The 24,439-nt window shown below is 45.9% G+C and overlaps 1 protein-coding gene across 4 annotated transcripts in view; it reads right to left on the bottom strand.

Annotated features, from left to right (window-relative positions):
• Positions 1-22,532, bottom strand: part of GRK5 (G protein-coupled receptor kinase 5) — a 208,592-nt gene extending 186,060 nt beyond the window's left edge. The window contains exon 1 of one of the 4 annotated variants that reach the window (XM_025994296.2): positions 22,138-22,532. In XM_025994296.2, the coding sequence (XP_025850081.1) occupies positions 22,138-22,189 (52 nt within the window). In that variant the 5' untranslated portion in view covers positions 22,190-22,532. Of the gene's footprint in view, positions 1-21,871; positions 22,072-22,137 lie in introns of those variants that run through there. The other 3 variants (XM_025994297.2, XM_072740221.1, XM_072740222.1) reach the window with 3 other exon arrangements.
• Between the last annotated feature and the right edge of the window lie 1,907 nt (positions 22,533-24,439).

The following is a 24,439-nucleotide window of genomic DNA, read 5'->3' as shown; positions in this document are numbered from 1 at the left end:
TCCCACTCCACAGCATTTGTAACACGTCCAGCCAGCCCACAAACAGTAGTACATTCGGTTTTTCCTTCACCAAGGAACTAATTTGCATAGATTTTGAAGGTGTGATCTTGTTTTTCAAAGCTTATTGCTTTGCTTTAACACTGTCCAATCACTTAAATGCTAGTGAATTCCAGAATACAGTTTTCCAATGACAATAGGCAAATCAAGTTACTATTATTCTCTGTCCACGATGTTCACCCCCCTGATTTGTTTAATATAAATCTACACATGAAGAACATCACAATTGATGAGAGCCAGATTTAGAAATTACAGTTAGCACGCATTCTGGGCTTCCAAAATCATTTTAAGGCAAATCAGCATTTCAAATCCATCTGAAAAAATAACCTCAAAATATATTTCTGCCTCCTACAGACTGTGGAACTTGGGCAGGATTCCTAAATCCTCTGTGCCTCACTTTCTCATTATAAATTGGGATTAACCAGTTGCACCCACCTCGTTGGTCTGTGGTCAGGACTCAATAAAATAAGACAAGTAAAATAAGTATTAAGTGCTTTTACTATAATTTTCGAACACCAATGTGAAGTAGCAGAATGTGGCTGTTGAAAGGGCATAGACTTTGGGGCCTGGGTGCAAGTCTCACCTTTTTTGTTAACATCCGTGATTTTGGGCAGGTTAAGGAATCTCTCTCCATTTTTCTCATCTGTAGAATTGGGATAAAACTAGTCTCTACCTCAGAGAGCAGCTGTGAGGAGAGCCCTGGTATGCATAAGCACTATATTAAGTTTATAGCTATTTTAATGATAATGAAACCATGGCTTATCAGAGGTGTTTCCCTCTCTGGGGAAAACTGTCTATATAACGAGTTTATAGATATGTCTGGGCTCCCACAGGGAAACAGATTTGGGATCAAACCAGCATCCACTTCCGGACTCACACACAGCTATTGTTCCTAACACCTTGGGTTTCCATTTCCATGGTGACCAGTATGTTTGTTTACTTGTTTCCTGATTTTTTTTTTCCTGCAGTTAGAGTCCCACAAAGGCAACCAGGCTGAGGATTGTATTGTTTATGGCAAACGTCAAAGGCACCTGCCCCTCTGCTCAGGCAAAGCCTGGGATAAATGCTCTCCAGCCTTCACTCAGGGCACCTTCTCTGGGTCCACATCCCACCCCTCCAGGCCTACCTTCTTGGGCCCTTTAAGGCAAGTATCCTATAAACACTAAACATGTGGCTCCTAACCTAGAGTGAGCCAGGACCCTTTGACTGTTAAGAGTCAAATTACTAGCTCACACAAACAGGAAGCCCAGGGTGGTACATTTCACTCTTAGGATAGAGGGAGACCAACCATCAAATAATGTGATAAGGAATCAATCTCAATCAATCTCTCTCTCTCTCTCTCTCTCTCTATCTATCTTTGTTATACTGCCTTTATTCTCAGGCAATGACCACCAGTAGTTCCAGGCTTCCTTCCACCAGTGTGACAACCCCAGAAACAGAAGAGCAGCCCTTTCTGGACCATGAATCACATCCTCATCTCTAAACCGGTGGAGAGGATGGTACCCCAGAGCAAGAGGGAGCAGCTATTAGGAGAAGAGGGAGGCCGTGTTAGAGTAGGGAAAAAAACAAAGCCCTTTGCTCCCACATTCTTCAAAGTTGCTGCTATGCCTTCACCTCCCGAATCCTTGCCACCAGCCAGGAGGCCCTCTCTAGCCTCTATGGCTCCATGTTGGCCATCCCTCCACTCAGTGAGACCCAGACCATGGCTGCGTCTTTTCCCAGAGCCAGCAGCATCTCCTGGCTGCCCTACAGTGTTGCCTGGGTTCAAACTTAACAGTTTTGTCCTTCTTCCACACATCTTCATATCCCATCGGGTGCTAAGTTCTGTAGAATCAGCCTCCCCAAAGCTGCTTCCATCCACCCCACCCCTCTTTTTGCAGGACCACATACTTCTCAGAACTTCTCAAGCCCATTTGGCCTCACAGCCTCTGCCACCAGATTCAGGGTTTCCAGCTCAGCCAGTATCAGCCTCCTCTGCTCAAAAACTCTCAGTGGCCCCATTTTCCCTAAAAATGTAACTCCCAACATCTCAGCATGCCATTCGGAGACCTCCCCATATGATGATCCAGCCTTCCTATCCCATGCACCGCTACAATACTCCAACCTCCTGCCATTCCCCCCAGTCACCACCACTGTTTGGCTCTGCCCTCCCTACTGGTGGGAGTCTGTCTTCACCACACTCCACATAGTAACCTCATATGATGCAACTCCTCCCACAACCCTGACTATAGGGTCAGATCCAAACGCCAACACTTACCTGCCTCTCAACCCTGAACAAGTACTTTAGCCTCTGCGGTTTGTCATGTGCAAACGACAGTGATACCTAACTTATCAAACTGTAATGAAAAATACATCTATAAAGTCCCATTCACAGACCTGGCACCAAGGAGGGGCTCTTAAAAGGTGGCTTTACACCAACAGCCAACAGCCTTCATGGCCCAGCCCAAATGCCACCTCTCCACAGTGGCTTTTATTGATCTTTCCCCAACATGACTATCTTTGTACTTAAATTCTACCTTGTAATGTAGTTGGCCATGCACCTGACCTTGCCCAACTAGACTGGAACTTCCTGAAAGGGAGGAGCAGTCTCTTTCATCCTTACATTCCTGAAACACCTCTACTAGTGTCACATACCCAGGAAGTACTTGAATCATATCAGTGAAAATGACTCCATTTTGCGCATCCCAAAGTATTCCTGCTCGTTAGTCATTAGGTCACTAGGCTGACAGAAATTCAGGATTCCAGACAGTCACACTGTTGCAGGATTCCAGACAGTCACACTGTTTCCCTCTTTACCAACTGCCCAGCTTGTCACATAAGAATCAAAATGGTCACATCCCACGAACTGTTACATGAGGATAAAATAAGCAAATGACAGTGGTTACCATTAAAACAAACACACAGTGTCTGTGCAACTAGAAGAACCTAATCTGACAAAGTAAGTGCCCTGGGGGGTTTCAGATAAATCCCAATCCGAGCCAGGGAAGGGGAAGGTTCCCATTATGGACTCCCCACCTCCAAAACTGTCACCCAGGGGGCTATCTGCTTTATGCACCAAACCTGACAATAAAGGAACATAGGCTTTTCCCAAAAATCAAATTCATACTGGAAAGACAAAGATGTGTCACCATTTAGCAGAATCAAAAAAAAGCATGCTAGATGCACTAAGATATTTATTATAGATTCAATCAAGCTAGTCAATCAACAAACGGATTCAAGGAGAAATTTCAAGAATCATTTAAACAAGATGGCTGGAGTAATCTTAGGACTTCTGATGGTGAAATGCTAAATAGGATAACCCTTGGTGAGATCCAGAGGGCCTAATATGCTTTGTTTTGTTTTGTTTTTTAAGGATCTTATTTCTTTATGATCCCAGCAAGCAGATTTATATTTACAAGGCACTGATTGCCATCCCCCTTCTCCCAATGAAAATATCTTGTTTTTCCAATTATAAATATATTGCACGCTCACAATACAAAGCCTAGGTTATCTCAACCTCCATTCACTACATCATGATCATTTCTCCACGTCAATAAAAATAGATCTACACAGGGATGCCTGGGTGGCCCAGCAGTTGAGCATCTGCCTTCAGCTCAGGTCATGATCCCAGGGTTCAGGATCGAGTCCCACACATGGGGCTCCCTGTGAGGAGCCTGCTTCTCTCTCTTCCTGTGTCTCTGCCTCTCTGTGTGTCTCTCATGAATAAATAAATGAGGTCTTAAAAAAAAAAAAAAGAATAGATCCCCATAATTCTTAATGGTTACAGAGGAGTCCATTATTTGAATATGCCAAAATTTGTATTATCAATCCTCTACTAATGGTCACTTAAATTGTTTCCTATTTCTGTTATAAATACTCTCTACCATTTATAACACTCTGTATATCATTTGTGCACTGGGTTTCTTAAGATAAAATCCTAGAATTGGAATTTCAAGGCCAAAGGTTGCACAATTTCAGCCTTTGATGTATATATTGTCAGACTCCTTAAGAAAGATCTCAATTTGCACTCCTATCAGCAAAGGGAGTATTATGTTTGAAAGAACCTATCTCCCCACACTTCCTTATCAATGTGTTACATTTTTGCCATTCTAAGATTCTGCATATACACAAGATTCGGTTTACTGAAGCGTTGAGCATCTTTTCATGTACAGTAAATCCCTATGTAATGCCTCTCTTCTCCCACTAGAAACTACTTCCCCACTAACTACTCCCACCCTCTCTAGCTGTAACCAGAGCCACCATGTTGTTACAATTTCACCCCCATAGGCTTCAATCTAAGAATCTAAGAATTAATGCCTGCAATCTACTTTCATTGTTCCAGAGCAATCCACCAACACAAGACAGGTCAATAGAAGTAATTCCTTAAAATTTTTCAAGTCAGAATTGGGGAGGAAACTACCAGTCTCTCTCAACTGGTGGAAGTTGTTAAATGTGAAACCGTGACACATTCCTCAGCATATGGAGAAAATAGTGAGAAAAACAGGAGGATAGGTAGATCAAGAAGCAGATAAAAGAGATGGAGAGCGCTAGGAATGTGCAAGTTCCAGGTGTTTCTGAGGCATCTGAGTCCCTGTACTTCCCACTCTTCCTCGACACACAAGATAACTCACTTTCCTCCCAAATGAGTTCCCATTTGCCTATACTAGTTCAAACTTGATTGCTTCGTTTGCAACCAAGACTCCTACTTAATTAATAGAGCTGCTTTTCTTGGCTATTCTTTCTTTTGTGAAATACCTCTTTGTGGTCTTTGGACATTTCTCTACTGGACATTTCCTCCCTCTGATTGATTTCTATGAGAGTATTTTATAAATTAAAGCTATTTTCCCAGTTTGTCACTCAACTGTCAACTCTTGTTATGATCTCTTTTATCAGAGATTATTTCTTTTTTGCATTGTCAACTGTTAGCTTTTTTTATGATTGTACCTCAAAACTGAAATATTCACCCATACTTTCTTCTAGAATGTTTATAGTTTCATTTTTTTTCACAAATCTAAGTCTTCAACACATTTGTAATTTGTTTAGTTAGTGTAAGGTAGGAATCCAATGTTATGTCTTCCCCAGTGATTCATTAGCCATTATCTCAACACCATTTCCTAAGTAAGCCATTCTTTCCCTTTTTATTCGAAATGCTTCCATTATTATACTCTAAATTTTTACCTACACTTGGGTCTGTATCTGGATGTTTTCTTTTACTTATATTCTTCACTGGGTCTCCGTAATCATGAGGGCATTATGCCTCATGATTGCAATGAGATTGTGATGTGATGAGAAAGATACTGAGAAGCTAAATTACTGGCTTTGAGATCTCAGACAAATTACCAAATCGCCAACCTTTTGTCACTTACACCATGGAAATCCTAAGTGAAAGAGAACTGCCAATCCTCTCAGTGTTCCCCTAGACTGTGAAATCTGTGCAGCTGGTCAAAATAAGGCAGACGTCTAGAACAACGTTGCAAGGGGCAAATGAAGAAGTGGGTCAGGATTTGCCTGGAGCCTAGGAGAATGCTCGGCAGTGCTCATTCCCATTCTAACCCTGTGGATGACAACAGGGTCCTCAACCCAAGCCTTGAAAAGTAGGTAATTGCTTATCAACCTCTAATATCCTGTGAGATGTCTCCAAGTCCACATGACAATGTTGCCATCACTCGTGTCTAAATGGAAAATTCTCACATTTTCTCAACAATATTTACTTATTGTTTTCTCTGGCCAGACAGAGCACTGTGTATTTTTAAACTTTCCAGGAAGACTGTTTATTAAGATAATACAGTGAAGAGCAATCAAACTGTTTGTTTTTGACTTTTGATTTAATTTTCTTTTCTATAATCCACTAAAGAAAATACTAGAATCATGCATTTGTGTTTCTTAGATTGCAGGCATCAGTTAAATTAGCAGTGGTGGGGTTTTTTCCTGTTTGTTTCTAAGACACAAGGAACCCCTCCCAGCTCTAATTCTTTCCTTGGGGTAATTTTCGATTTTAATGTGTAATAGCTGCTCTTCAAATTAACATCAAATCTTATTATGAAGTACCCGCAGTTGAATTACCATCAGTGGAAAATGCACCAGCACATTCTCAGATCTGAAGGGTGAATAGAGCTCCAGAAATCACCTGGGCAAGGTGTACATTTATACAGCTCAGAGAGATCAAGCATTGTGCCAAAGCTCACACAGAATGTTGGTGGCACCATCTTCCTTCCTCTTCAACCTCTTCACTGGAGGCATCAATAGGGCTTCCAGGGGAATTGGAACACTTTTGCTTAGGACACGTAAGAGCAGAAGAAGATACCACTATTACTTTGAACAGAAAGAAAGTGTGTGTCTTGATCTCACCTGAGGAAGTTATTAAATGGCTATGTCCTTGAACTTTGCCAGATGTTAGCAACACAATCTTCCCATCTGCTAACAGATTCTGATCCTAGGCTAAATGTGTCTGTTACTTGAATGTGGAAGAAGAGCACCAAGCTGGGAGTCCAGGACCTGGGATTCGGTTTCAATTTTATAGTGGGAAGCACAGTCATCTTCTGATATTAGAAGGGCCCCAGTCGCTCTTTCTGCCCACAGGTTCTGTCCCAGTGCTATAATAAAACACCTTTCTGCACTGGAAAAAAAAAAAAAAAAAAAAAGGACAGCGCCCCCCCCCCCCCCCCCCCCCGCAAAGTGTGGTACATTTATTCTGGATGCCTCCAAAGAGTAGAGCCAGGACTAATGGACCTGGGCTTGACTGCAGATTTAGGTTCCCCATCAGCACTTGGTGAGGCCCAGGAAAATACAAGCAAAGAAAAAATCCAAGTCCCAGCCCTCAGGGAGGTTGCAATTTAGTGGGTGGGTAGAGCAAGAAGCCTATCTAACAAATATTTTTCCTACTTCAGCAGTTCAAAACAGGATGAGCTGCTTGAGAGAGGGTGTGAGTTCCCCAACCCTAGGAAGAGTGGAGCAGAGAACAGAAACCAGCTCTCAAGGATGGTGCAGAGTCCTAACTGGAGAGCAGGCTGGAGTAGAAACTCAACATCATCTCAGGAAACAGTCAAAAAGTCTTCAGAGCAGGAATTTCCATGCCTGGCTGATCCTCAGGAGTTTGGAAAATACAAATGCCTAGGTACTGTCCATGAGCTTCTTTTTTTTCTTTTTTTTTTTTCAAGATTTTATTTATTTATTCATGAGACACACAGAGACATAGGCAGAGGGAGAAGGCGGCTTCCTGTGGGGAACCCAATGCAGGACTTGATCCCAGGACCCCAGGATCATGATCTGAGCCAAAGGTAGACACTCAACCACTGAGCCACCCAAGTGCCCCTGCCCATGCACTTCTGATTCAGACCATGGGAAGGATTTTTTCTTATGGGTTGAACTGTGCCCCCACCAAAAAATAAAAAGAAAGAAAGAAAGAAAGAAAGAAACCCTAACCTCAGAATATGACCTTATTTGGAAACAAGGTCTTCACAGAGTGATTTAGTTAAAATGAGGTCAGTTTGAAATGTACATAAATGTTGAATCACTATGTTGTACACTTGAAACTAATATAATACAGTATGTCAACTATACTTCAATTAAAAAAATGAAGTTAAAATGAGGTTGTTAGGCTGAGCCCTAATCCAGTTTGACTGGTGTCTTTATAAACAGGGGAAATTTGGACAAGGAGGCAGACAGGCACAGAGGGAAGAATGTGTGAAGAGAGATAAAAAGAAGACATCTACAAGCCCAGGAACGCCTGAAGCTACCAGAAGCAAGGAGAGAGGCCTGGAACAGATCCGTCCCTAGCACCTCCAGGGGGAGTGTGGCTTGCCCACAACTTGATCTCAGACTTCTGGCCTCCAGAACTGTGAGACAATAAATTTCTGTGGTTCTAAGCTGCCCATGCTGTGGTACTCTGGAGCTCTGGGTAACAAATGCCGCCAGAGAATCGGTATCAGAGCCGCCAAACTGCCTCGGAGGACAATCCTGGCCTGGAGACCCGTCCTCCATCACAGACTGCCTCAGCTCTGGCACCGCTGTCTGTGTGCCCTCCCTTTGGTCCTCGGACCCCTGCCTGGGGAAGAAAGGAGACAGCGGTGAGTCCACGGCCACGTTCAACTGATCACCCAAATAGCGGGCAGCCCTTCTCAGTTTGGTGACTCTGCGGCTTCCAGGCAGCAGTGAGCACTGGAGTGTGAACCAACACATCTACAAATGCCTCCAGGAAGAAAATGCCACTCTCCCCTCCAACAGCTGCAAAAATACTGAAGGCTGAAGGCTTTGGACTCCACCCTCATGCCAAGCTTCTCTTGGAGGAAAAGAGAGATGGGAGGTAGGGCCAGCGACCTGTTTTTACATGTGCTTTTGGTCCTCAAGGTGGGACTCCTAGAACCCTGACCTAGGGTAAATCACATGCAAACCTTCAGGCAAAGTAGCTACTGGGCAAAGAAGCCACAGAATTCCATGGAGCAGAATACCACACCAGACGAAAGCCAGGAATGTGAGAAATTAAGGGGAGCTCCCAACAGAAGCACACGCAACCCCTCTGAGAGAATCAGGAAAAAGCGTGCCCACCCCAAGATACATTCCCAAAGCCACTGCCTCAATGAGCTGAACTTGTGCAGGTATGACCCAACGGGGAAGCGCACTGGGTCAGCACGAGGGAAGAGGGAGAAGTAGGTCCTTGCTGTGTGCCCTCGGAAAACCACTTCACCTCTCTGAGCCTGATTTCTTTCTTTCTCAAACTGAAAGAAAAAGATGAAGAAGGAGTGGCCAAGTCTGAGCTGTGGTAATGATCACAGGAGATAAATACCAGACTACTTTTATGAACCTGCAGGTTTGTTATCTGAGTCTGTGTTCCCTGCCCAGCCCACAGATGCAAAACCCAGGGTCAATGGACTTGTCACTGTCAGGTAAAAAATCTTTGATTTCCCTAATCCAAACCTTGAATACCACAGGAAAGATGACCTCTCTCAGAGGTGAGGGGTGTTACATCCCAAAGGTTTCAAAAACATCTTATCACATGTCCTCATGTGTATCGTGCCCCGATTGCAGAAGAAAATGTATCTGTACATCACTAGGGCCACTGCACTCCACTTTAGAAATGATCACTATTCCTCCCAAAGCAGGCTGTGGGGAGAGGGTAGAGAAATGCTACTAGGCAAGTTCCACCCTAGGGGGGAAAAAAAACCTAAGCCTTTAAAAATAAGTATATGAAAATGTTGTACAACATATATGATATTCCTACACTGGTTACAATATGTATAAAACTTGTAAAACCTAGGTGCCTGGGTGGCTCAGTTGGTTGAGTGTCAGACTCCTGATCTCAGCTCAGGTCTCAATCTCAGGGTTGTAAGCTGGAGCCTCACATAGTCGGGCTCCATGCTGGGCATGAAACCTATAAAAGAATGAAAGGGAGGGAGGGAGGAATTGAAAACCTAAATGGGCCACTGTAAGGGCTTAGTTAAATACACAATTAAACCAACCCAAGACAAATGAAAGACACCAGATAACCCCTCAGGGTCATACTAGAAAACACCCACCATTTCACTGAAACTTTTGGTTTCCAAAGGGCTTCACGATTTTTTCTCAACATCCATCCGTTTTGAAAGAAACTATAAACATAGATGTGGGAAAGCCCTACAACAGCTGCAAAACAGCACGTATACAGTCTGCCATTTGTGTAAAATGTACACTATGTTCACCCATGAACAGACACAGAGATCTGGAAAAATGTCCACCTAAATGCGGATGGTAACTATCTCTGAGGGATGGAACTGGCAACCAGGACACATGGGAGAGAGATTTTGACTTTCCTCTTAACGTTCTGCATTGCTGTTTGAATCCTCTTGAGCAAATAGGTAGGTTGTCTGGGAAAAAAAAAAAAAGTTTAATCTCAGACATTAGATAGAATGACTCCTATTCTGTTGTGAGTCACAGCTGCACACTCAATTCTTGTACAGATCTTGTACAGGTTAGTACTGACATTCTCAATAGCTAGTAAGGTTGTTGGGGGCAGCAGCTATGATGGAGCAGAAAGAGTATTGGGCGTGGAGATGGGACTTGGTGCTGGGTCCAAGTTGCTGGAACAAGCAGAGTACTCTATGGTAAGTCATTCACCCTTTTGAGCCCCCAATTCTTCATCTACAAGAATGTGGGAGAAAAAAAAACCTACTCATAGGATTATAAAGATCCACTAAAACAGTGGACATAAAGGATCTTCTAATTTTTAAGTGATTCTTCTGGAAAGATCAGGGACTCTTTTGTTCACCCCTTCCTCCTGTCAGAACCCACCATGGGTGCCAAGGACACAGTTAAGTATGCACTAAATGCTGGATCTATGACACTGGGCAAGATGCAGAAGCCAAATCAGGGTGATTCCCATCAGAATTTTGCTTCCACGGAGCCCCCAAGCTCTCATATTTAAGGCAGATATTCAGAGTACAAAGGCCCACACCCTGGGGGAACGGAATTAGAAGCAGACACACGTTCACTTTTAAACACTTGTCCAAAAAGAACCTGACTCTCAATTCCCTGACCCCCTCACATTCTTTCCAGAGTTGTGTTTCAGTGGCCAAAGACTAGTGAGAATTCAGGCACCATCATATAAAACCATCAGCCACCCAGCAGTTACCAAAATGTAAACTGAGAAGTACACTTGAAGTGTACCCGGAAACTAACCCGCACCTTCGTAATCCATGGAACCACTGAGGAAATCAGGTTTGTCCTTCTTTAATTTATATTCTGTTATATGTTATAGAGAATTAAGCTTTAATTTTAAAAATCCCTCTAATTGGATACTACTGATGGGAAGACATCTGGGGCAAATATCTAGGCTCGGTGCATTCCATCCCAAGCAATGGTTAGTGGTCTGTAGAATGAGTGTGTGGCAAAATAACCAGTGGTTGCTAATTATTATATATCACAGGGTTTGGCATCATCCATAAAGCCCTGTCACGCTGGCCTCTTCCTCTCCAGAGAGGATTACAGAATTGACTGTTTAGAATTTTTTTTCTCCAAGTTAACATACGTTTTCCTTGTCTTAATTGGATCCAGCCTCTTTGTCCATAAGCAGAAAGGCAATTTCTCCATAACGATTGCATCCTTCACATGGCAGGCCAACAGCCTTTTCTAGGTCTGGAAGGATCATTGGCTTCCTATTTTCTTTCCATTTGCTCAACCTCGTTCTAGTAGTGATGTGAAAAACATGTGAAGATTATGTCCTAAGGTGCCTTCAATTTGGCCAAAAAAGGTATGATGTTACCGGCATGAAACATCTCCTTCAACCCACACAGAGCCTCAGAATTCGGGAGAACTGTTTGCCCCAAATGTTTTGGCCTAATGCAAATATTTATTTCTTCCAAAACAAGTAAAACAAACCACTTCCAAATTGGGGATGGGGGTGGGGGAGTTCGCCAGACATTTTTCACAGTTAAGACAAACATTTGGGAAACATTTTCCAATTTGCCCTATACCCTTAGTTAATCTTTCTTAACCACATTGAATCATTTCCTAATTTACCATCTACTGTGACATCAAGGCCATTTCTTGAAGATCTTACTGACTTTCTCTGCTCTCCTCCTTTCCTCCATGTCACAAGGATACAGCATCAATCAAGCGTTTCTCGAACACACCAGGCACCCTCCCTAATCTGTGACTTAGGGGCTTAGAGATAGAGACCCGCGGCAGCACTAACTTGAGAAAAGTTGGATCTTGAGACATCCTTTGCCAGTCAAGTCCTGGGCCCAATTCTTTGTCCCCACCCCACCCCCTATTTTTCCTAGAGCTTGGAGTTTCCTTCTTACAGATGTTATCTGAACATCCCAACAAGCTCTTCCTGAATGCATTAACAGACAACATTAAGATAAAGCAGAGCACGTTTCTGCATCAGCCATTACAAAGCTGTTTCCTGGGCCATTTGTTGACTCTCCAGCTTGTTTTTATTTCACAAGTGGTATAAAAACCTTGCCAAGACGAAATTCCATTTTCAAATGAGATTTCACAAGACCTTTTATCAGATATACAGACCAATTACGCTGGCTGGGTTCTCTCCTGTAGTTGGGTAACTCTATCCTTCACCCCCTTTCCCTTCCTGAAGTGGTTAAGTTAGGAGGTTCACCTTCTCTGCAGGAGCAGATCAAAGGCTTGAGTTCCTGTCCCCTCATGACCAGGCAGTGACATCATGCAGCCTCCTCTCCAGCATCTCAAGTTTGACAGGGGCCCCCAAGAAGAGACTCTTTTAGCTGGCAAAGATCCCTGAAAAGTGAAGCTGCTACATTAATGCAACACACACACACACACACACACACACACACACATACACACACACACAGGTTAATATGGCTTCTACATGCAAACATCTATAAGCTTACCACTAAAAAATGGAAAGAGGTTAGTATTTAGAAGCTTTTCTGGGGAGGGGGGGTTGCTTCACACACACACTCTCTCTCCCTGGGATGAGGGGGACACCCTGCAGTCTGGCAGAGGAATCAGTCTGTCTCCCACCCTAACCCACTACTTTTTAATTATGTAAAGAAAACTGCAGGGGCAGCCATGGTGGCTCAGTGGTTTGGTGCCACCTTCAGCCCAGGGTGTGATCCTGGGGACCCAGGATCGAGTCCCACATCGGGCTCCCTGCATGGAGCCTGCTTCTCCCTCTGCCTGTGTCTCTGCCTTGCTCTCCCTCTCTCTGTATCTGTCACGAATAAATAAATAAAATATTTTTTAAAAAAGAAAAAAAAAGAAAACTGCTGAGATCTGAGCACACACCTAAGGTACCATCAGGCAGAGGTGCTTCAGGGCAAGGGTCTCCCAAGGGGGAACAAGCACCCAAGCAACGGGGGTGTGGGGCAGATGTGACCTGCACGTGGTAAGCCAATGCCAACAGGAACTGGCCTGCCCAGTGCCCATGTATTGGCTCTGCCAAGGAAAGGGAGTAGCATGCTGCCAATGACATGTCCCCACCACCACCCATCTGGTTTAATGCCCTGCCCCTCAGGGGCAATTGTGTGGCTCCTCAAGATTCTCTCCAAGCCCTACCAGGAGGAGATGCCAAGAGGCTGATCTTGCTCTTTTGATGTGTTGGTATGTATGAGGGATGGGGCGGGGTGAGGATACAAATAGAAGAATACCAGTAATGGGGCTCCAGAAAGGATCATAGCCGCCATGTGTGCATGCACATATTCCCCCTCCTCAATCACAGATTCATTTGAGTTGATAAACAGTTCTACTTTTTTTTTAAAAAAAGATGTTATTTATTCATTTGAGAGAGTGTGAGCACACAAGCACAGTGCAGGAGGGGCAGAGGGAAAAGCCAACTCCCAGCTGAGCAGGAAGTCCAAGGCAGGGCTGGGCTCTGTCCCCAGGACCCCGGGATCATGGTCTGAGCCAAAGGCAGATGCTTAACTGACTGGGCCATCCAGGTGCCCCAACAGTTCTACTTTAAAATGGAAACACCTAATGGGAGGATTCACCTATCGGTGGTCATTCACAACCTAGTAAGAATTACCGTATCCAAAGGCTCTCAAATTGGCATTGACCTGAAATCAGGATCCATGAGGACAAATATATTCCCATTATACCCTTTTCCCCAGGAAATCTGACAGAGACCCTTTTTCTTTTCCACAATTGCAATCTCATGGGCATTCACATTTAGAAACCATACTGCCCTAAGCAATAGGTTTGTTTTTTGGCTTACATTACGTGGAAGAGGAAAGATTTCCTTCGAAACATTGAAGGGCTCCAGGAAAGTCTACAGTTCAAGTGACTTCTTTCATCTCCATCTCCCTATTTGTGAAACCAGGGAGACCAGACCGGTAGACCCACTGACAAGGCTCGGGGCTGTGGGCCTCTACTGCCTCACAGAGTGGGATGATCTTATCTGTTCATCTCAGTTTCTTTCACTTTCTGCACATTCCCCGGAAGTTGTCCTTTGAGGTTCATTTCATTGTTGCCTTTTAAAAAGAGATTGATACTCAACAGATTACAAATTCCTAGAGACAAGGCCCGCTGGATGGAAATTAGCCTAATTTATTACTGACTTCTGTCAAGAGGATGTTACCAGTTGACTCTTTGGCACAACTTCAAATAGAGTTCCTTGCTTCAGACACCGAAGAACAGCAACTAACTGTTTTATTGTTTCAAATGCTTAGCTGCTCTCTAAGTGTGCTCTCACTGGGTTATCCTTTAAATCTTTCAAATCTCACAGGAAACAGGCTTTTTTTCTCTCTCTCTCTTTTTAAAGGTTTTATTTATTTATTTATGAGAGACACAGAGAGAGGCAGAGACACAGGCAGAGGGAGAAGCAGGGTCCCTGGGGGTAGCCCGATGTGGGGCTCAATCCTGGGATCTGGGATCATGCCCTGAGCCAAAGATAGATGCTCAACCACTGAGTCACCCAGGCGCCCCTCATCGGAAACAGTTTTTAAGAAGAAATCATTTTAAAGTGGATACAAAGACGGTGTGTTTTTGACATTTTTCTTCATGATTTTATTTCAATCTGACCTGTTCAGAGGCAATGGAAAGCCCTGGGATGCCTGGGTGGCTCAGTGGTTGAGCATCTGCTTCGGCTAAGGTCATGATCCTGGAGTCCTGGGATCGAGTCCCACATCGGGCTCACCACAGGGAGCTTGCGTCTCTGTCTGCCTATGTCTCTGCCTCTCTGTTTCTCATAAATAAATAAATAAATAAAATCTTTAAAAAAATAAAAGAAATGGAAAACCTTAACATTGTTTTACCTATTTTCACCCTCATTTTAAAACACCTTTCTGAGGTCCACAGAAAGAGTTGGGGGTTGGTTTTTTTTTTTTTTCCTTCCTTCCATGGATTTTCTGTACACACAATGTTTTTTCTTAATAAAATGATTATTTTAAAATATCCTCATGTCAGGAGTTTCAAGAAGGAACACAGGGCTCTGTCTGGATCTACAATACACAACTTAATTTGAATCAGGAAAGTCAGTTGCTCAATCTAGGCAAATTTCCCAACAAGATATGAAAAAAAGAGAAAATACAGCTGGCTCACCACCATCACCAATATCTCTGAGTGTCCCTGAACTAAATTTGTCTCCAAAGTGACTCAGTCCTAATCCCTCACCCCCCAGCTCCCCTCCCTGTCTCAGTCTCTTTCCCTCTCTCTTCCCCATACCCTCCCCATTTTTCTCTTCTCTTCTACTGCCTGCCTCCTCCCCTGTTTGGATGTCAGATGTAGGGGGTCATCACCCTCTTCAATTGAATATAGAATTCTAGAGCAGCTATATTCAAATGAACTTCCTGCAATGGTGGGAATGTCCTGTATCTGTGCAGCTCAACATGGGAGCCACTTGCCATATGTGGCTACAGAGCACATGCGATGTGGTTAGCATGTCTAAGGAACTGAATTTTTTATTTTAGTTTATTTAAATGTAAATAGCACATGCAGCTAGTAGCTACCATGTTGGACAGACAGCATACCAATTTAGAGGATTAGATACCTTTAACCCTTTCAGGGCATTTCAGGTGACAGGCTACACCAGAGGACATGCTCAAACCAATCCCAACAAAAAGCCAGAGAGGACAGTGGCCTCCGTCATCTTCACTCCAGAACTGTGGCCCATCAACCCCACCCAGGCCACTTCTCTAGGAAGACTTCCAAAGTTCCACCTGGAAGGCACCCAAGCACACCAGTTTTCTTCTTAGATCTTGCCATTTCTCAACCAAATGGTCCTCTTGCCCTTATATTTAGTGTTTTCCATTTGTAGGAACTGACCTTCATAAAAACACAATGTCTTGGAAAATTAGCAGCCGTCTTCCAGGTTTCAGGACTATCCTTCAAGTATGACCTTTGAATTATCCTTAGATCTTACTTTAGTCCCTCAGGCCATCTCCCAAGTTCTAGGAATGGCAGAGTCCATACAGTGACCCAGCTAAGCAGGTCACACCACCAGCAACTTCAGCATTTTGGGGGGGAAAATCTAGTTCTACTTATATCTGATTTACCAGTTTAAAGCCTGAGATGATAATGATGAGAGGCCCAGTTCCACCTGTGCACCCACCTCCAGCAGCATCTCTGTAAGGCTGAGATCCTCCCACAGGGCCCTTCAACAACCAGATGTTGAATGAATGAATGAGTGAATGAATGAATGAATGAGTTTACATGTGTTAGAATCCCCAGAGACAATTTATAATAGTTTTCCCTAGGGACACCTGAGTAGCTCAGCGGTTGAGCACCTGCTTTCAGCTCGAGGCATGATCCCAGAGTCTCCGGATCGAGTCCCACATCAGGGTCCCTGCATGGAGCCTGCTTCTCCTTCTACCTGTGTCTCTGCTTCTCTCTCTGTGTGTCTCTCATGAATAAATAAATAAAGTCTTTAAAAAAAAAAAAAAAACAATGGTTTTCCCTAAATGAGAAACTGAGGTGGAGGTGGTATGGTCTAATCAGGAGGTTAAACTGCCTTCTTTTTAAAACATAGCATGTGGTATACAAAGTGAAGGGCATCCTCCAGTGTTTGGATGGTACGAAATGGAACATAGTCTTCACCCCAAAATGATCAATTTTGAGAAGCTTGATTTATTGGTTAAAATCTTTTCAGCCTGTAGGATATTTTTAAATACAATTTTTCACTGAAGTAGTACAGAACGTGTTTTAAAGTAGAAACCACTCCTATTATCTAAGCCCGCATAATCCATTTTAATCATCTTAAAATCACATCTTAAAACTTTTTATCTTCACTATTCTATTTTGGTGTGAGGTGCGGGGGTGGGGAGAGCAGGACTGGAGAAACTCCTGGTTTCCTTTTTTTTTTTTTTTTTTTTTTTTTTTAAGATTTATTCATTTGAGAGAGAGAGAACAGGAGTCAGAGGAGAGATAGAGGGAGAAAATCTCCAAAAGACTCCCAGCTGATGCAAGGCTCAATGCCACGACCCTGAGAAGGATCTGAGCCAAAACCAAGGATCTGAGCCAAAACCAAGAGCCAGCTACTTAATTAACTGAGTCACCCAAGGCGCCCCTCCTGATTTCCTTTCCTATGGGGTCACCTGTTTGGGGTCATTGTCTATGGTGATCTTAAGTTTCTGCCCCATTGCATGGTTGACTGTGGTGATATCCTTTTGTGACCATAAGACTGTTTTTATTTCAAAATGTGTCTAGATATTATAATGCTTTACCTTGAGCCACAAATATCTTGGCGACAAATATTAACTTTAAATATTGCCCACAGGGGCACCTGGGTGGCTCAATCAGTTAAGCATATGACTCTTGATCTCAGCTGAGGTCTTGATCTCAGGGTCCTGGGTTCAAGCTCCACTTTGGAAGCCCAGCATGGAGCCCACTTAAGAAATTAAAAAATAAAATGAAGTAAAAATAAATATTGCCCACAGTCCTGGATGGTTTCCCAAGAACACTGGAAGCTCCCAGGTACAGGCTGAATAGCCCTTGGAAAAGGTGAATTTGGCTGTATATTGGGCTCTTTCCTGAGTTCACTTAGACATTTCTGAAGTCTTCAGCCCAGACCCAAAGGGTACCATTTATCAAGCCACTACAACAGTTACAGCTTCTGAAGACATCATTTAAACAAGGATTCATTTGGGCACTGCAAGAATCAAGCTTTTTGGAGTTTAGAATCTGACAAGAAGCCGCCAAGCTACTGACAGATAAGTCTTGTGGGCATTTATCTGATGGTTTTTTAAAAAATAGGCCGCTCGATTAATTAAAATCATCACTACTTGAACTCTTTCTGTAAGAGAGCAAGGCCTTCTGAAAACATTGCTTTTGGTTTCTCTACCTCAAAGTCGTCAGTACTTAAAAAGAAACGTAGAAAAAATAAAAGGCAGTTTCATTTAATGGCATTGTAGGGCCAGGCAGCTTCCAGCCTGGGTGACCGCTGAAGCTCTCCCACACAGTGAGATTGGAGGGAGAAGCGCCCGGGGTGGGAGAAGTATGCCTGCCGGTGGCAGAAAGGAGGCTGTAAGCTTCAGAGACATTCCAGGGTTCTAATAATGAAATACAGTGACGTGTCATTTCATCATCGTGAGCTGAGGGTACAAGGGAACGAGGGAAGGAAGCTCGGGCTTGGAGCCCTGCTGTGGAATGCTGAGTCTGTCCCAGCAGAGCCTGCCCCTCACCGGCTGGATGTAGGTTCCCTGCCTCCTACCATCCCTAGCCTCTGCCAGCACAGAGCTGCACCTTTTCCCAGGCCCCTAATTGCAATCATCAGGGAGCTCCAGGCCCACAAGCCACAGAGTTATCCGAGAGAAAAGTTCCTATATTTGCTGCTTTTCGGCAATTGTGACCAATGGCAAAGTCATTACATTTCTGACTTCTGGGTTCCTGTGCTCGGTGCCTGCTAGGATGCTCAGGAAATGCCAGGAAAATGTGATCAATACTTCCTCTGTCATCTTTATTGATCAGCTATGGCTATGGCTGGCCTGTGAGGAAAGGTGAGCCCCTGCAAAATTGCTTCTCACCATGGTTCACTCAAGAGTGAGGCAAGAGATCTGGAATATGAGAAAAACATAAAAACCTTCACTGCAACAGTAAAACCCAAAAGAAACACACAAAAGACTCTCTGCAAACACTCTTTCTCACTATTATTTCAACACCAGCTTGCTTGCCAATTTTCTGGGATTCTAAAATGTAAATAGATAGATAGATATAGTTAATCTGGGTCTCTTTTCATTAAATGCTTAATCACTTAGCTCATTTCCATAAATTGGCATGAATTCAGTCTCCACTTCTTTTTTTTTCCTGAACCACTTTTTAGGAGAGTAATCTAAAGTCCCTAAGAGTGATCAAGTCAGTGTTTTCTCATGAGACAAGGACAAATACACAGCCCACAAGATACATTTGGGTGGTTTAAAATTTTGAACCTAGATTATCTAGATCTATCTTTTCTTATTTCAAAACAACCTTCACAAAGGTTGTTTGCTATGTTTTATAATGATTAACAATGACTCATTTTACTCTAACCCACTTAGAGATTTTCTCTCTTACTGATATATTCATCTTTTCCCTTTATACGTACTTTATTATGGTAAAAATCTGAATTTACAGTGAACTAAGAAGCCATCTGCCTTTAAGAATGCATAATAATAATGAAATATCAGCCCCAAAATTACCCACCAACATGGACAACTACAATTTTGTTTATAGCATTTGCAAAGTGAGTCTGTCTTTCTTCAAGTCCTGTTCTTCTATTGTTGGGGACAAATGTGACTTGTACTTGAAAGCCTTATTTTAAATTGTTTACAGTGTATTTTGTTAAGTGAAGTAAATTGAATTTCACATACGCCCATTATATTTCTCATCTGTGACCTTTCATAAGAGTACGAAGTTAAGAAGGGCTTTTAAACATTCTAAACAACTCAGATTATTCAAGATACCATAAATTTTACATTTGAGATTTCACTAAATTGACTGAATGGTTTCACTCCTGATTTTTTGGATGATATGATTTTTCTGGAGAATTCCTTAATTTAAATGAATAACTTCAAGAATATGGTAACCGAGAAAAGAAAAAGAAGAGAAAAAGTTTTTCTTTTTTTTTTATTTCTATACACTTCCACAGTAACTAGAATACATGTGCTGGAATCTCTAATAAAGACCCAAGAAGAAGAAAGTAGAAACATTTAAAACTGGGAATTCTCGGGCAGCCCCGGTGGCTCAGCGGTTTACTGCCACCTTTGGCCCAGGGTGTGATCCTGGAGACCCGGGATCGAGTCCTGTGTCAGGTTCCCTGCGTGGAGCCTGCTTCTCCCTCTGCCTCTCTCTCTCTCTGTCTCTCGTGAATAAATAAATAAAATCTTTTTTTAAAAAATGGGGATTCTCTTTAATTGTAAGAAAGAAAGGTGGAGAGAAAAGCAAATTTAAAGATGAAGTTTCCATGTCAGTGATTAATTTTTCTCATTCACATGTCAGTCTCTCCCTTTCCTTACAGACAAGGCCCTCTCCATTTCAAAGGCATCGTCCAGAGCTATTTTCTCACCATGAGAGGACTACCAAACTCTCCAAGAGAAACTGAAAAGACTTTCAAAGGCAAAGGAAGTCAAAGGCACATTCTCCAGCACTTTTAATCACTGTAATTCAGTCATTCTATATAAGCTTCCAGCCTGCTGTTCTCTTCCCTAGTGTTCCGTAAAAAACAATTTGTTAACCTGCCAAGCAAACATATCAGGCAGTGAAAAAAACAAAACAAAACAAAAACTAGAGAGGCCAATTTGGGAGAGAACATTGATTAACATTTTGCCAACTCCAAGCAAAACATTTTTTAAAAAGCAACCAAATGCTGAGGGCAGAAGAAAGCATGCCCCAGGCAAACGAACGTGTAGAGCACCAAATCTAAGGGGGAGGATGCCTCCTTAGAGGAGAAACCGGTGAAACTCGCAAAGCCTCCAGCACCATCGTATCCAGTGATTTCCCAAGAAATAATTTCAGAGTGGAGGGAGGGTGGAAAACTTTCCCAGCCCTCAAGCCCTAAGCGGTACAACCAAGTCCCGCCACTAGGTGGCGGTTGCAAAGGCTGCAAACAGGGGGCTGTTTTCTCCGCTTTCCCTCCCGGACGCACAGCCCAGTCCAGGGGAGAGCCCACTAGTCCCCACCTTGATCCAGCTCGCTAAAATGCCAGGTTAGGTCAAAGGAAAAGAAAAAAAAAAAAACTCAGGCCTTAGAAACCTGAAGTTCCCAAGTAACAGCCACTCCTACAAGTCTGTTCACACCAGAGCTGAGCAATGGGGGGGGGGGGGGGGGGGGGGTGTACACACATGGTCGGACCTGCATATTTTAAACTCTGCTGGGGTTTGCAAAGCAAACCTTCCAGGCAGCTGCTTTAGGGCGACAAGTGACGACGAAACTACGACGCGAACGCTGGGTCGAGTTACTGGGCTGTGCATCACCCACCCACCCGCACAGCGTGTACAGAGCCACAAGGTGATGGAACTGGCTGGGTAAACATGAATCGTTTTATTGCTAGCCAGAAATTCTTCCTTCATTCATCAAAGTGAGTGAATGAAAATATTAAGTAGGTAAAGCATTTTCGTGGACTGCTCCCTGAGTATCCTTCTGAAGCCGAGACCTTACTTAGGCTGCCTTCTACCTTGGGTGTCAAATAAAGCCTCCTCCCATGAAAGGGAAAAAAAAACCACTTCCCCTTTTTGTAAAACGGCTGCACGCCAGAGCTCAAATCTTGGCAAAAGAGATGTTACATAAATTCCAGGTGTTCCTAAATATGTATATTTACACGCAATCATTTTTGGGAAGCATCTAAGTTTCCGGGCTACTTTTTTTTTTTCTTTCTCTCTCTCTCTCTCTCTCTCTCTCTCTTCATCTCAAGAAAGAGTCAAAATGTGTGTTTACAGCTTTGACTTAGGCTCCTACCCACTTCGTTTTGACGATATTTCCTGCCAGCGAAATGCAGGAAATCTAATAGTTTGCACCCAAAACGCATCTAAGCACTCAGCACACTTACCTTTTTAACTGAACTCAGATCAGACAATTCAATTCCCATCACCAAGGCGGGGGGGGGGGGGGGGAGGGGGGGGGGAGGACCCAACTCTGAAATTCTGAATTATTTTCTAGGTGATCCGTACAGCCATTCTCCGGTAATTCTACGAACAGGCTAATTCCTTAACATCTTACTTTGCCTTTAAAAGGCTTCCTTCCACACGACGGGATTTCCCTAAGAAACATTCCCAGCGGATGGTTTCCAGCAATAGCCTATATCAACTCAGCCTGCGCAAGCAAAGACTTGGCTTCTGCTAATTCCAACCCCCCCACACACACTCGCCCCAGCACACACACCAGTTCACACTCACGGAACCATCCCGGGCCGGCTCGGAAAAGCTATTTTGCTGCCTGTCTGCCCGTCTCTTCCTGGATGCACGCTTTTCCAACTGACCTTTCAACAGCTGCCGAGATGGCACGGTCTGTAAGGTTAGAGCCGGAAACTAGGGGAGGTTTTAGCATCCGAATCCCTGCAAGCTCTACGTCTCCCCTCCTCTGCCCAAGTCCAGACTCTCGGAGCCCGAGGCCAGGGAGCCCGGAGCTCCGCCGGGCAGCTGTGCGGGGGGTCCTGCTGGCGACCAGCTCCCCGCGGGCATCCCGCACGCGCACGGCCCCAGCCCGCGGCGAGCGCGCCAGCCACGCACCAGCCCTGCCTCTTACCTTCCCTGGCTTTCAGCAAGACCGTGTTGGCCACGATGTTTTCCAGCTCCATTGACAGTCGGCGGTCAGCGAGGGAGCCTGCCGGCGGGGCTGTCAGCTGCTGGGGGTGCTGCCGCTGCTGCTGCCGCTGCTCGGGCTGCCGCTGCTGCCGCCGGAGCCGGAGCCGGAGCCGGAGCCGGAGCCGGAGCCGGGAGCGAGCAGCCCGCCTCGCCTACCGCATTATTCTTGCTCTTATCCTCGGAGTTTCCCCCGCTGCAAAGAGGAGCCGCCGCCGCCGCTTCTTCCTCCCTCTGTGTCCCCCCTCCCCCCTCCCTCAACACTCTCCCCCCCACCCCCCACCCTCCGCGTTTCTCTGTCACTCCATTCTCCACCCCTCCGGCTCCCTCGGATGCTTTAATGCCTCGGATGCTTCTGCCTCCCCTCCGTCCCTCCCGGGGGTGTGGTACTAGCGGGCTCGGGTGGTCGCACTGCGCAGGCGCCGGGAGGGCCGCGCCTCCTGCCTCGGCGCTCGTGGCGCGGGGCCTGCTGGGACTTGTAGTCCCGCGGGCGCGCTGCGCTGGAGCCGGAGTGGTGCTCGGCTGCCGGAGTCGGAAACCTGCCCCGGGACCCGCACCCCGACTGGAGGCGGGTGCGGCCCGGGGAGGCTAGGGGCGCCGGGCTGCGAGGAGCAGCGGCCCCGCCGAGCCGGAGCCCGCCGTCCCGAGGCCGGGATGCCTCTGGCCCGTTTCCCGCCTTGCCGAGAGCGGGGAAAGCGAAGTCCGCAGGCCGCGGCGGCGGCGGCGGCGGCGGGCGAAGCGCCGCGTTCCCGCAGGAGCCGGTGCGGGTCCTGCGCCCCCGGGCCGGGCTGTGCTGGGAGGAAAGTCAGCCTGGCGGGCCACGCACGCTGAGGCCGGCCGGTGTGCGCCGCCTCACACGCACACACGCGCCGGGACGCTGACAAAGGTGCACTTTGTTTCCTCCGAGGGCGCGAAGGGGTCTGCGAGTCGGCGGCGACCCGGCGCGGGTGGCCGCGTTGGTGGCCGCGCGGCCCGAGCGCCCCCTGGCGGCCGAGGGGTGGCGGCGCGGCGCGGGTCCACGCGGACCGCGCCCCCCGGGGCCCGGGACCGCCCCCGCGCGCCTGGCGGGCCTCGGGGGCAGCGGGCGTGGGAAGCGGCTCGCGGTGCTAACGCAGTGCCTCCCGGCAAGCGGGGCCCGCACCTTCACAGCCCTCCTTGCGGTCAGACATTCCGGGTTCCGAGAGCGCACGCGGAATCGCCCAAGCCAGCAGCGGGGAGCGGTAACGAGGGACCGCGCCGAGCCCGTGTTGGAAATGCGTTTGCGAATTCCGGGTTCATTGATCCGGGGGCTCCGAGCGCCTTCCCGCAGTGTGCTCTGAGCCCCCGACCTCGGGTCTACTCTCTGCCTCTCTTCTGGCTTCCTTCGAAGGTCCCAGTCTTGGGCGCCGGGCCCTGGGTGCCCCGGGGTCCGCGAGCCCTGCAGGCTGGGGGAGGGGCGGCTGCCCCGAGGAACAATGAGGCCTTTGCCTCCTCTGCGTCCTGCGGGCCGGATATCCGCTCCCAAGCCCGCTCGCTCGGCCGAAAAGGAGGAAACCTTCTGTCCCCGGGGCTGCCAGGAAGTGGCAGGGAGGTGCCGGCAGAACCGAGGAACAATTACTACACGTTGGAGAACGTACAGAAATCCATAGACTTTCCAAGCCTTGCAAACCAGGACGGTCGCAGATTTTAACAGCACAGAATGGTCTTGTTCCTGATGCCCTATACCTACCACCACCACCACTTGCCGGGGTGTGGATTTGGGTCAGTGGGTCTCCCTGGGCTGGGCCTCACTTCTCTTGTCTGCACCGTGGGGGCAACCACAGGTCGCCTGCCAGAAGGCAGGGAGCTGAGCAGATGACTTTTTAGGAAACTTCCCCTCTAGGAATCATTGTCCTAAGCAACGCAGGCTTAGTCTTGGCTGTATATCCACGTGCCTGGAGCCCTAACTTATAATGATAGGGTATTTCTGAAAGAATCCTAGAGCTCACCAACTACAATGGTCACTGGCCGCTAACTGGTGGCCTAAGGCCTGTTGCAGCCCAAAGTTTCTGTGGCCAAAGCAATGCAAAACCAACTAAAGTTGAATGCCTTTAGATGGTATGTGCTCCACAGCAGCCTTCTCAAACTTATATGCACACAGATCACCTAGGGATCTTGTTAAAACGCAGGTTCTGTTTCACTACGTCGGTCCTGAGATTCTGCTGTTTCTAACAAACACCAAGGTTCTATCAATCCTGCTGGTCAGTGGACCACACTTTCAGTAGCAA

Source organism: Vulpes vulpes, chromosome 15 (assembly GCF_048418805.1).
Source record: "Vulpes vulpes isolate BD-2025 chromosome 15, VulVul3, whole genome shotgun sequence".
Taxonomy (NCBI): domain Eukaryota; kingdom Metazoa; phylum Chordata; class Mammalia; order Carnivora; family Canidae; genus Vulpes; species Vulpes vulpes.
The sequence above is the reverse complement of the archived record's forward strand: the minus strand, read 5'-3'. Positions and strand labels throughout refer to the sequence as shown.